The 12,306-nt window shown below is 47.9% G+C and overlaps 1 protein-coding gene and 1 long non-coding RNA gene across 2 annotated transcripts in view; one reads left to right on the top strand and one right to left on the bottom strand.

Annotated features, from left to right (window-relative positions):
- The window catches only part of CDHR5 (cadherin related family member 5), a 12,997-nt gene extending 4,546 nt beyond the window's left edge, over nucleotides 1–8,451 (top strand). The window contains exons 8-14 of the mRNA XM_008630767.2: nucleotides 243–333; nucleotides 1,516–1,613; nucleotides 1,948–2,154; nucleotides 2,663–2,779; nucleotides 3,298–3,370; nucleotides 5,359–5,519; nucleotides 6,370–8,451. Of these exons, the coding sequence (XP_008628989.1) occupies nucleotides 243–333; nucleotides 1,516–1,613; nucleotides 1,948–2,154; nucleotides 2,663–2,779; nucleotides 3,298–3,370; nucleotides 5,359–5,519; nucleotides 6,370–6,954 (1,332 nt within the window). The 3' untranslated portion in view covers nucleotides 6,955–8,451. The remainder of the gene's footprint in view (nucleotides 1–242; nucleotides 334–1,515; nucleotides 1,614–1,947; nucleotides 2,155–2,662; nucleotides 2,780–3,297; nucleotides 3,371–5,358; nucleotides 5,520–6,369) is intronic.
- Nucleotides 1–12,306, bottom strand: part of LOC108445729 — a 21,083-nt gene that overhangs the window by 6,784 nt on the left and 1,993 nt on the right. Inside the window, exon 2 of the long non-coding RNA XR_001860684.1 lies at nucleotides 5,366–5,368. This is a non-coding gene — a long non-coding RNA (uncharacterized LOC108445729). The remainder of the gene's footprint in view (nucleotides 1–5,365; nucleotides 5,369–12,306) is intronic.

Below are 12,306 nucleotides of genomic sequence, written 5' to 3'. Positions count from 1 at the left end.
CTTCATCACGCCCCCACCCCGAGCAGCACTGCTTCTCTCAGCTCCTACAGCACATCGCAGGAGAGGCAGGAGCTGGAACACCAGCTCCAGGCTGTCTCACCTCCGCCCTGTCACAGACCCCTCTCAGCAGCTAATCCCGTTCTGCCCAGGCAGAGCCACTGGATCCACGCTGGGATGGGAGAGCTCCAGTTGCTGATCTGGTGCTGGCTTGTGGTGTGTGATTGTTTGCCTTGCTGTTGCAGACAGACCCGCTCCTCCTGGAGCCAGGACCCCTCTATGCTGTTGACCCTGACTACACCATCAATGACAAGATCATGTACAGTATTGTTGGGGGTGAGTAGACCTCGTCACCTTCTGCAAGGGACATGGCTCATGTCTCCTCTGGTACCTGCCGAGAGCACTTGAGGGAGGGCCTGGGATTTGCCCCTCTGTTTCTGTTACAGAAACATAACTAGATCCACAGAACATTGTGGATTAAGTAGAAGAAACAGACTGTACAGAGAGGAAGAAAAAAAAAGATTTACAGTCTCACAAACTGATCTCAATGAAATCTGTTTCAAAAAGACTTTGGCTTTTTTGCGAGATGAGATGTGTTTTATCTTTAAGCTTTTAGAAGTGATTTTGTCAACCTGGTCATGCTACTTTCATGCAGTCTTTGAGCCGAACCTAAAATTCCCACATTATCAGCCTCGTTTCCATTCATTGCCCAGAATTATGTTTTTATTCCCCAGCACATTGCCACTACCTCATCTGCCCTGTTTCAGTCTTGATTCCAAAAGGATCAAGGCAAAGATCATATTGGCCAAGTGGAGTGTTCCTCTCCTTTTACCTATTATGCCTCATGGCACCTCAGCTGTGAATATCCTCCTGATATCAAATGTATTAAAGAACCTGAAATTCCACTGGCATTTGGAAGGAGCGTGGCCTCCCTCCCCACAGTCAATGACTCAGATCCTTGTCAAAAGAGAGCCCACGGTGTCTCAGGGTGAGGAAGAGAACTAAAAATTCTGCTTATGTTACAACATGTATCCTACATAGGTGCCTTTAGGATTCTCACACAGATGTAGGAATCTGCTTTCTACCTGTACATAAATACAAGGCTTGTCTCTAGGCTCCCCTTATAGTCAGTAGAGAGAAATAAGCGTTCCCAGAGCTAAGTGGGAACTGGATGGAGATTTTCTGTCCTCAAACTGCACCAGAAGCTCTGGGCATTTATCGTACCTTAGACTGACAATATGTGGGCCTAGGCATTGGAAATGCAAAGCTTTGTTGCCCTACCTCATTTAATTGGGTTCACACACCTCTAATGTGTCCCTCTGCATCTCTGGCCAGCATTCCCAGCCTCTGGAGCAGCCAGGCAGGCAAGGAAAACAGCTTTTTTTTTTGGGTAAATGGTATTTACCCAAGGGAAATACTTTGAGGGTATTTTCACTGAGACGTGGAAGAATGAGTCTGTGAGCTCCAGGTCACTTCACGGAAGAATCTGATGGTGAACGGTCTTTGCATTTTCTCTAGGGAATAAAGACGAAGTGTTCTCAGTGGGTGCAGACACAGGGAATCTAACCATGAACAAGATAGTGACTTCCCCAGATTCCTTTCTGTTGCAAGTGATGGTAAGTTATGACATTACGGCCAGCCCCCCAGCACAGCTGGATTTCTAGGGAGCAGCAGCCTGGGTTCAATGGGAGTCAATGACCTCAGCAATAACTCGGTTACTCCCCTTCTTTTGAAGGGCCCAGTGTTTGACCTGTGTCTTACACCAACCCACATGCAAAGCTCCTGCAGCAGTTGAGAGTTTCCCCTCAGGTGTGGGTGGTGACAGCAAAGGAATTAACCCTGGGGACATTCTGCTGAGTTGGGAATTGCAACGGGCTTGGGATGGAGCCTGTCCTTTCACGTCTCATCAGGGGCAGGAGAAGTCTGGCATCTCTCTCTTTTTCCCTCCAGGCCACCCAGATCAGCAACATAAGGAAATACTCTGTAGCCACTGTAGAGATCAAGGTCATCAATAAAAGTGATTATCCACCCTACTTCGAGAAGGGGGTCTACAACGGGACGGTGTTTGTTGGGCTGCCCCAGAGAAGCTTCGTCTACCAAGCTGGGGATCCTTCCACCCCTCTGGTGATAACAGCAATGGATAACGATTTCCCTGATGTAAGAAATTAGAAGTGCTCTGTGTTCTGTCTCACTGCTTCAGGCTTAAAGCAGGTTTGGGAAACACAAGGGAGGGGCGATGGGGAGAGGCAAACACACGCTGTCCTCTAGTGTTCTGTGTTATATTCCCTTGGAAATTCCACAGAGATCAGAACCTCTTATGGTGTGATGTAATGGGGAGAAGCTGCTGGACTCCCCTCTTCCAAAGCCAATCCCACACAGATCACTTGCATAGGTGTGTTTTGCTTGGACAAGTACTAAAGCTACCAACACAAGCTGGGTTAAGACTTGGGATTTTTAAAATGTTTTTGTGATACATTCTTGACCTCTGAGCAACAGGGTGAACACAGCTGAGTTCAGCCTTTCTCACCTGCTCAGCCCAGGTTTATTTATTGCTCTCCACACCCGCTCATACCTCAGGTGTTTTGGACAAGTCCTGCCAAGGGGTTGTTGGGAAGATGCACGTAAAGCACAGTGTGGTTTGATCACCCACTCTCTGGCTTTTCAGAAAGTCAACCCCAACATCGAGTACTATCTCAAAAACAGCACCGATTTCACCGCAACGAGGGATGGGCTCATCCTGACCAACAGGGTGCTGGAGTCCCCAGGAACCATGACCATCCAGGTAGGGCAGCTTTCCTGGGTATTTTGGCAGGGGCGTGGAAAAGAAGGAGGAATTCAAATCCTCTTTTTGCTTGGGTCAAAGAAAGCAGTCAATAACTTTAGACTTGTAAGAAGCTGGATGTTCCCTTTGCCCACGTGCTGCCCGAGGCTTGCCTGGCACAGTGCCGAGCCCTGTGGAGCTGCCTGAGCCAGCGTGCCCACAGCACTGCCGGAGCTCCACGGGCAGGGCACAGCGAGGTACCAACACCTGCTGCTCCTGCCCCACGCCGCCTCAGAACCTGTGCTCTGCACTGTGCTGGGAGCTGAACACACAGCAGGGACGTGGCTCAGCTCATCCATTCCCAGGGCAGGGAATCTTCAGAGCTCTTGTTCCCCTGTGACCAGGCTGTACCGCTGCAGCGAAGGGCTGTGGTGAGGACAGGGACAAGGTACTTTGTCCTCCAAGGGCCCCCCACAGACTTTGAGAGTGAGCTGGAGATCTCGAAGTCCCTGAGCCATTTCTCTCCCCTCTTCCCATAGGCTGTTGGAAAAGATGTGTTGAGCCTGCAGGAGGCAAGCACCATAATTGTCGTGGAGGTCATCCTTGCCACAGGTAGGCTGGGGGGAGTCCCTGTTTTCTGCTCTGTGGAGTTGACTGGGGAGTCTTTTCTACTTCTGAGGCAAACTGGCCATGATGGGTCACCTGCTGAAGTCTGTGGGCCTGGGCTGAGGCCAGCGCCGTACCTATAGGAGGTTCCGTGGTGGCTTTAAGAGAGAAAACACCCCAACAATATCCTCACAGCACAGTCACCACACGCCTCAAGGAGCCTCCTGAGACTTTAAGTGGTGCTGTGTGTTGTAGTGTCTTTTCTTGTTGTTCCAAAGCCAAGTCTGGGGTTGGTTCATGCTGGGAAATAACCCAGGATGTCTTATCATGGCAAAGGAGACCTCAGTACATCATTGCTCCTTTTTAGCCAAGCACAGAGAAAACTGCAAGGTTCTTGCCTGTCTTAGGCAGAGCAGAGGGCAGCTGGCACACCCCAAAGCCAGGCTTGCCTATGAGCCAAGGCATTTTCTGCTCAGGTCAGGTCAGGCTCTTTTACACCAGGATTTTATGGTCTTACAGGAGAAACAGCCCATGAGTAATAAGATAGACATGAGGCTTCCTATGTACCCCTCCAGCTACTGTTTAACCTTGTCAGTGTAAAAACAGCTCACACTTCCACGCTGCTGAGAAACGACTCTTAAATTGGTCTTATAAAGAAATTGGGTTGGAAGTTCATGAAGCTTCTAATGCTTTGGATTAAGATGAACCAATATCATCTCAGGATAGGCAGACAATGCCCAGGCTCCACTGGATTCTACACAATGATGTGTGATTGAAGTGATTCCATCGCTTCACCCTCTTATCACCACCCTCATGGGGTGGGAAAAACAAGTGGGCTCCTGGGTGTAAATTCAGATTCCCTAAAGGTAGTGTCACTTCACAGCTAAAAACCACCTAAACTCCATTTAAGGGGACAGCCCAGCTCAGCATAAAACTAGTCCTGGTGTCAGCACACAGAGCTGAAAATGCTCCTAGCATGTACCAACACTTCGGGACAATTTTGAAATGTTGCCCTTGCTGCCCAAGCTACACAAAGCAATGGTGCTGTTGAATGTGCAGAATTACACAGCTCTGTGACTCTCTGTGGGCTCTGGCTCCCCAGGAGACAGGATTAAGCAGCAAAAATTCGCTGAGCTCCTAAATCCTCTCCAAGGTGTTAATGATAAACTGAAGGAGGGAATACTCCCATTTCATTATCATGAACAGGGCAGCAGGAGAAAAAAAACTTGTTTCATTAATCATTAATGAGAGTCACTTACACTACAAAACGAGGCTGGAAAACTTAAAGAATCCCACCACCACCAAGCAAAGCTGAGAATGGTACTGTCTTCCCACTCTGGTGTCAACCTCTGTACAAATACCTGACACTGACCAGTGGCTGGAAGCAGAAGCTGCCCCTGAGCAGGCTGGACAATACTGTTACAGCTACAAAAAGGGAAGGAAAGCTTTCCTTGTCCTGGGACTTTCTAATGCTTTTCCTATTTCCTCTTCTGCTTTTTTGTTTCTTATTTTGATGTGCTCATCTGTATTGGAGGGGATGTTCCAGATGAAAGGAAGCTTTGCATTTTCACACACAGATGGACAAACAAACCTCATTTTTGCATTCTGCTGTATGAGGGTGAAGTGGGAAAGTCAAAGACCTAAATAGCTTTACTCCATGTAGCATCTGCTTGCCTGATGCAGTCGGGTATTTATTAACTTAGTTAAATCACAGGGTAAAAGTCACTGTCCTGTAAATCGCTGCTATTTCCATTTCATGGAATTTATTGGAAATGGCACTCTTCTGTGCAATAAAAAAGAAGTCCTCTGCTTTTAGAACAGCAAAAAAAGAAGGTTTTCTGTGGTATCAGATATATCACTGTCACATTCTGCAGCACAGGATGCTTCCTTGCCCTTCAAACATCGGTCGGAGCTTCTCCCCCAGTGAAGGGTTGTGTTGGAAAATGCTGCCTGCCAGTTTTAGGCTTTGTAACACTGGTTTGTTCTCCTCACAGCTGTAACCCCCTCTGACAAGATGTACTCTGCTCAGGACATGGCTATCTTAGGGGGCACGTTAGCAGCACTGCTGTTAGTTGCCTTAGTCTTCCTTGGAGTGCTGGTATGGAAATCCAGTAGATGCTATGGAAAACCTGTCAAATACATGGTGAAGAAAAAGGTAAGTGCCTTGCTTGTACCTGAACTTCTAAGAGTTAGAAAGTGGGATCTGAGGAGGGTTTAAAGTATGGATGGGCTGTCCAAGTACTACACGTTTGTATGAAGGTGGTGAATCACTCCCGAGATGAAGTTTGCAGAGGTGGCATCACTTTGGTGGTGTTTGCTGCTGTTCTTTGTGCCCCTGAGGCTGGACCTAAATGGTGGATGATGGCAAAGAGAGCACCACAGCTCCACGGAGCACAAAAGCTGGGATGAATGTGGTACACATCAGGGGTGGTCTCTGAAAAACATCTGTCTGTGGTATAAACCACTGTTCATCCTCCATAGTCAAAGGAGAGGAGAGTCCCTTCATACCTGATCCCAAAGCCTGGGCTCAGACACTCGTCTGCACCTGAGCTATTTAATTTTGGACCTCTCAGGTCCCTGGCAGATCAGTCACTGGGAAGTTTAGGGTGTAATTCATCTGAGCAGATGTTGGTCTGTGCCATCGGCTGGGCCTGCCAGGAGCCTGGATGTAAGTCCAGAGCACATAGCTCAGGTGGGTAACAAAAGTCCTTCACCCTGAGGGAGGGAAATCCCATTGCAGAGTGGGGAGCGTACGGATCAGTGTGTGGTGCTGGTGCTCAGCCCTCCCGGAGAACAAGCCCGCTTATCTGAGAAAACTCCAGAAATGGAGCCAATAAAAAATGTCTGTTCCAGGGATCTGCATCTTCCCTGGCTTCAAATAGGTCTAACTGCAAACCAAGCTGAACTTTCCTGAGCAGGAGCTCAGTCACTGGAGCCGCCCCTCCCCTCCTGCCCCCCATCTCTTTTCCTGTCACTACAATCACAGTATGTCTCTCCTCCTGCAGCTCTCCAAGGAGATCTCTGGGGGTCACCAGAACAAATATTACCAGGAAGATGAACAGCCAGATGTGAGCACCAAGCAGTGTGAGACGTCAGAAACCAGCAGTGTCCAGGCAGAGACTCCTGTGCCAGAGCAGCCAGCACTTTCCTTGCCCTCCTCCAGTGCAGAGGAAATGGAGAGTCTCCCAAAAGGCTCCATAGCTTCCACTGTCATCTTTGACCAGGAAGAGAAAGAGGAAGAAAAGGAAGAAGAGGCTGGACAGGAGAAAGAAGTGAAGTCAATCCTCAAGACAGACAGGCACATGGCAGATGATGGCTACAAAGCTGTGTGGTTTAAGACTGATGTGGACCCCGAGGCTGGAGAGAGGGTTGAAGTGATTGAGAACAATGCAGCAGATGATGATGGTGGTGATGAGAGTGACCAAGATCTGCAGAAGAATGAGGAGGAGGAGGAAGAAGGTTCTGACACAGGTGGTCACCACTGGGGGCTGGGAGTGTCCTTTGCCTCAGAGAGCTCATCACCCGCTGCAGCAGAGGTGACAGTCAACACGTCTCACACCGGTGCAGGGACAGATGATTCTGAGATATAATGGAAATTGGGAACATACCCCCAAAAAGGGGACAATCTCAGCTTCTTTGCTGACATGAAGCCCATCTTTCTGCTCAGGGGGAAAACTGGAATGCAGAAGGGTGAGGTTGTCTGTCCTGCTTGTCTGAATGCAGCAAATAAGGCCTGAAGAGATTACAGCTAATTTAACCCTTTCATGAGACCTTGGACTATCACTTAGGATTTTCAGGGTGAAGCGTTTCATCTTTCCACCTTCCTGCCTGTGCCCCCTGGGCCCCTTGACATCACCTTTCCCAAACTGGCTGCAGGTGCCACTGACCTGGCCTGGCAGCAGTGAGCCCAGCTCACCAGGAGCAGCTGAGCTGCACAGTCCAGCGTTGTTTGGCTCTTCCCTTTAGGGTGCTGCAGCTGGGTGTCAGCAAGTCCCTCTGAGCCTGCAGGTGCTCCTGTGACTATGCAGGAGCTGACTTCAGGGCTCAGCTCCGCCCTGTGCTCCCAGCACAAGCAGCTGGAATGTGCCACCAGGTCCTTGTCCTGCCAGCCAGGAGGTTCCACGCTCAGGACCCGCTGTTTCCTTTGTCACTGCTAAACAAGGACTGATCACATGTTCTTTACTGAAGGACTTTGTCATCAATTTTCTATGTCATAAACCCACTAATTGTGCAGTACTTTAGCTGTCTATCTGCTGTCAGGCAGAAGAGGCTTTTATCCTCTTGGGCCATACCTGTCCCAGTGCTCCCATGCTCAGTCCTGCTCTCCTGTCTCTGAGGAATGCTGCCCTGGCTGCCTGGACTTCAGGAGCTGTGTTTGTGCCGAAGATCAAGCCCAGGACCTGGGAAGCTTCCCTATTTCCTGCAGCAAAGCTGTTTGCCCGGGAATTACAGTGCGATAACGGAGGGCGGGGAGCACGCCCTGTGTTTGCCGTGTAAACAGAGTCCTTCCAGCAGCTTTGGGGTATCTCCAGGAAGCATTTCCCACAGGACTCTGAGAAGTCTCCAGCAGCTGCTCACTGCCAACCCTCTGGCCACCAGCAAGGCCGAGCCTGCCTGCCCCCTGTGCTGATGCTGCTGATGGGGGAGAGGCTGGAGTGCTTCTCCTCTGCTCGGTTTCCTTGGTGGCTGTGCCGTGTGTGGTCCATTCCTGTCAGTGCTCTGCTGTCTGTCTGCCTTCCCTCTGCTGCTGTGTACTCTGGGTTTCTGCTGGCACACTGATTTATGAGCTCCCTGCAGCTGCCATCTGTGCTCAGCTTGTGGTGCTTTCCTTCCCCTCACCAGTGTGCTTCCCATGCTGTTGGAATGGGACTGGTCCCATCAAACCAGTCTTTGTTTTCTCCCAGGTCTTCAGTGCACACAGCCACAGTATTTGGTGGTTTTCAGCGTTATGGGTGTTTAATTTCAACGGAGATGATGTTTGGTAAATATTGTGTCTGTGGAAGTGGTTGTTGCTGTGAGGAGAACTAATAAAACTTGGCAGCAGGCAGAGCTCAGCTGTTTCCAGCTATTGCCTGTTAAAGCCTCCAGATCCTGTGTTCTTGATTCCTCTCTTTTTGGAAAGAAATGAAGAAAAATATGTAAGGAACAAGAAGAAAATTTAACCTCTTAAGTTCAAGTCCATGTGAGCTTGCACTCCATCTGTTTGGGTTGGTTTGTCTGCTGAGGCTGGGACGGGTGACAGACTTTTTGCATCATTGTACAACAATCATGTTCATTTATAAACATCTGCATAAGAAAGAAAAATGTATGGCTAGAAATGCTTTTAGAAAATTGGATCGGCTTAAGTGGTTTTTGATGGCAAATAAATATCAAAGCACCTTGAAAATCTCATCCTTACACTCCAAAGACATTCAAGTGCTTTTGGAAGTTCAACTCTGCAGGTAGATTTAAGAAATCTCTTTCACCCCATCCCCAGTCAAGCTGGTTTTTATTTCTGTATCAGCTTAGAATGATACTTTTTTAATACTTGTGGTGCAGAGCTATAAACTGCTGGCTAACAAATCTGCAGGGGGAGAAAGAGCAGTTTCGGTGTGGCCGTGGTAAGTGTGGATTTGAGGTTTTACAGGTGGGAGTCGCACAGTTGCCAAGGGAGAGGATCCTCACGGCTTTCCAGCTTGGAGCACCCTCTCCTGATGTAACACAGACCTGGCATGTGCCTGTTTCACCTTCATTTTGGCCTCTACAAGGAAAAGAAGCCAAATCCCCTCTCAGCTGCCAGGGGAAACTCTAAAGCTGAATTGAAACCAGCAGGTGCAAGCAGGGAATTGGAAAAATCAAGTAAATACAGACATTTTACCTGCAGGAAGTAACAGAAACAGACTGAAAAATTCCCAGGTGTCTGGAAATTAATTTCTGCTCAAATTCTGTTCCCATTTAGAACTGAATAACCTCATGGATTTCATCAAGTCTCATTGGCATAACTGACAGCAAATGCATCCTTTTGGGTATTTTTGCTTCTGAGAGAAAAATGCTTTTGGCACATGGCTTGCCAGAGTGCAGAGGATACTTGTTGGTTTAGTTTTGAGGGGATGGAAGAGAATTGGAGACCTTTCTCTTTGTATGTAGGATAGCAGAATGATCTAGCATTTATAAACTTCCAAATGATAAATGGTCAGAAACAAAAGATCTGTTTTAACCTGATTCCCCTTGGATATTGAGCAGCCTTAGCTCTAAAAGGGATTCCTTTTCCTTCCAAAAAAAAAGTCAATTCGATTTTATTCTAGTTGGTGCAATTTATTTTTTCATGAGTTGATTGCTGAGTCTTCATGAAAATAAAGCTGACCTCAGCAGTAAATGGAATTTTAAAGAAACAGGAGCAACTCCATCACACAGGTTTTAAGCAAATTATGGTCTTTCCTTTTTATAAATAGATATTTTATCCAATCAACAGTAACAGCAGTTTGCCATTGAATTGAAAGGAACAAATTTTGAGCTATAAGGACTGAGGCTGCAGAAATGGCCCAGTAGTAATACTTGGATAGGAATTGTATTCCTGTGCTCTTTTTGCACAGAGAGGTTGCTGTAATGAAGGACAGAGATTGGAGTGTTGGGTTTCCCCTTGATTTGTGTAAGTTGAGATAAACACTTCTGGGAGAAGCCTTAATGGAATAGCTGAAAAATGTAAGACATCATATTATACTTGGGTTCTGCTTGGATTTATACATCTTTATGCATGTGTTATGCATTTTATAGTAGGATAAGTATGCTAACTGTTCAGGTGTAAAAGTAACAGATTTCTTAGGGAGATACAAGGCCATATATAGGCCATATATCCCTTCTAGGTCCGTCATGAGCTTCATGAGTCACAGGCATCACAAAGGCCTTCAGATTCTGTGAGTTAAGGGCAGTTGTGAGGAAACAACATCACTTTTTGCTCATCCAGTTTTCTTTACGAGAAATATCTCTGTTATTGATCACATTCCCAATAACAGCAGGCAGCTAACGTGTCGCTGCAGATCCCAAAAACCCGTTGAAGGGGAGATCATCGCTCATGCTTCCACCACCAGGTGAGACAAGAGATGGTCATATCCCAGGAGGCTGGTTTTGGAATGTTTTATGGAATTGGCCGAGTAGCTTTTACTTCTTGGGCTTCCATAGTCTGTCCATGGCAGGCCCAGCCTGTGCTTCAGCTCAGCGCCACTCCGAGCCCTCAGTCTGCAGGGAAATGAACGTCCCGGGCAGTTCGTACAGCTCTGTTTAATCTTTTATGGATTAGGATGATTTTCTGGGAGCAGGCTGTCCATCCTGACCTGTTCCTTCCCTCTCCCTGTCAGATTGTACCTGTGGAAGGGCCGAGATAAGACCAGGATCTGTAAAACCTCTGGCTCTCCGTGTCTGGCCGAGGCTGAAGCCGTGTTTGCTGTCAGTGTCGACAGGGTGGGAGATGCTAAAGACTGAAAGCTCCTTTTCTTCCCCTGCATCCCAAGACTCTGTGTTCATAAGAGAGTCCTTTCTTGGTGTCACCTTAGGGATACTTCCTAAGGCAGCAGGCGGACGAAGCTGTGGTGTGTCAGCGTGGAAACCATCAGGACACACCGAGCACAGCTGGAGCTGTTGGGAAGAGATTCCCTCTGGGCTGCAGGCACAGATGAGGTCAGTGTGCTTCCTGGGCAGCATTCCCAGAGGAGCATACCCTGCGTGTTTTCCTGGAACCCGCCGTGGACACGGTGCAGTAGAATCTCAGTGTCCACAGCTGGGAAATCGGTGAATTGGAAGCAAAGCTGAAGGGCTTGTCCACTAAGAGAAGTGGTGATTGATAAACCAAAGCAGAGTGGTGTTCCACATGAGGGATTTGGGATTGCTGATGGTCCCAATCCATAATCTTCTGTTCATTTTCTTTTGGATGCTGCAACCTACTGGCTTGGGAGAGCTGTTCCTTTACATTTCCATTTAATTTTCTGTATTTCGTTAATTCTCCATGGAAATCTGCTTTTAATAACAAGGTCCCTAAGGATATTGATGACATCCCAGGTTCCTGGGATTCACAGGTGTCTGTTCAGACCGAGGATTGTTTTGGCTGGCAGAAACTGCACTAATCTCCTGGGACTCTCAGTCTGGGTGTGTCTTTGCTCCCAGTTCTCCTCGGTTTGGGGGTGCAGTGCAGCCCAGCCCTGTGGATCTCCTAGAAGAGTTTTGGGGTTAAAAAGGTTCTTTTCTATTTGTTGGGTTTGGGTTTTTTTTTTCTGTGCTAAACCACGACACTATTCTGCAATATTTCCTCTAGAACCTGATTAAAAAGAATAAAACCATGTCAATGTGGTTTTAATTGGTTCATTTACATTGGTTAATTAAAGCAAATCATTGAGAAGGGGCTTGAGCACTCCTTGGTTGGAGCTGGCAGCTCTTCTTTATTTTCCCTTCATTGTTTTAATTTCTTTCAATTATTTCTTAAGCAATTACTGCAATTAAGATATACAGTGAGGAGAACAGCATTGCTGCCCTGCTGGATTAGGAAATCCAAGTGCAATTCCTTGGAGAGATTGAGGAAATGGGGAGCTGAGCCTCAGGCTGCATTTTGGCAGCGGGAATTCAGTAAGGAAGGGAGAGGGAAGATTCCCCCCAAATTGGTTAAAGTCAATTCTGATGGATTTGGGTGCCCCCACCCCAAAAAATTATCCTGGTTAAAGAGGACTTGAGGAAGCAGCAGGATGTGCTGGGGGGGCTGTGCTGGAACCCCCAAGCCCTGGTCAGGGATGGCAGGCAGTGCCAGGTCCACAGGGACACTACAGAGGGGCTGTGCTGGGATCCCCAAATTCCAGCCAGGAATGCTGGGTACTGCCAGACCTTTGGGACACTGCCCGATCCAGAGTTTTCCCATTATGTTCAGCTCATTAGAGCCCCACAGGTTGCAAATCCCATGGGAGCAGTTGGAATCCCAGCCG

This window comes from Corvus brachyrhynchos, unplaced genomic scaffold, assembly GCF_000691975.1.
Source record: "Corvus brachyrhynchos isolate BGI_N302 unplaced genomic scaffold, ASM69197v1 scaffold323, whole genome shotgun sequence".
Classification (NCBI taxonomy): domain Eukaryota; kingdom Metazoa; phylum Chordata; class Aves; order Passeriformes; family Corvidae; genus Corvus; species Corvus brachyrhynchos.
This window is presented reverse-complemented; position numbering and strand designations above follow the sequence as displayed.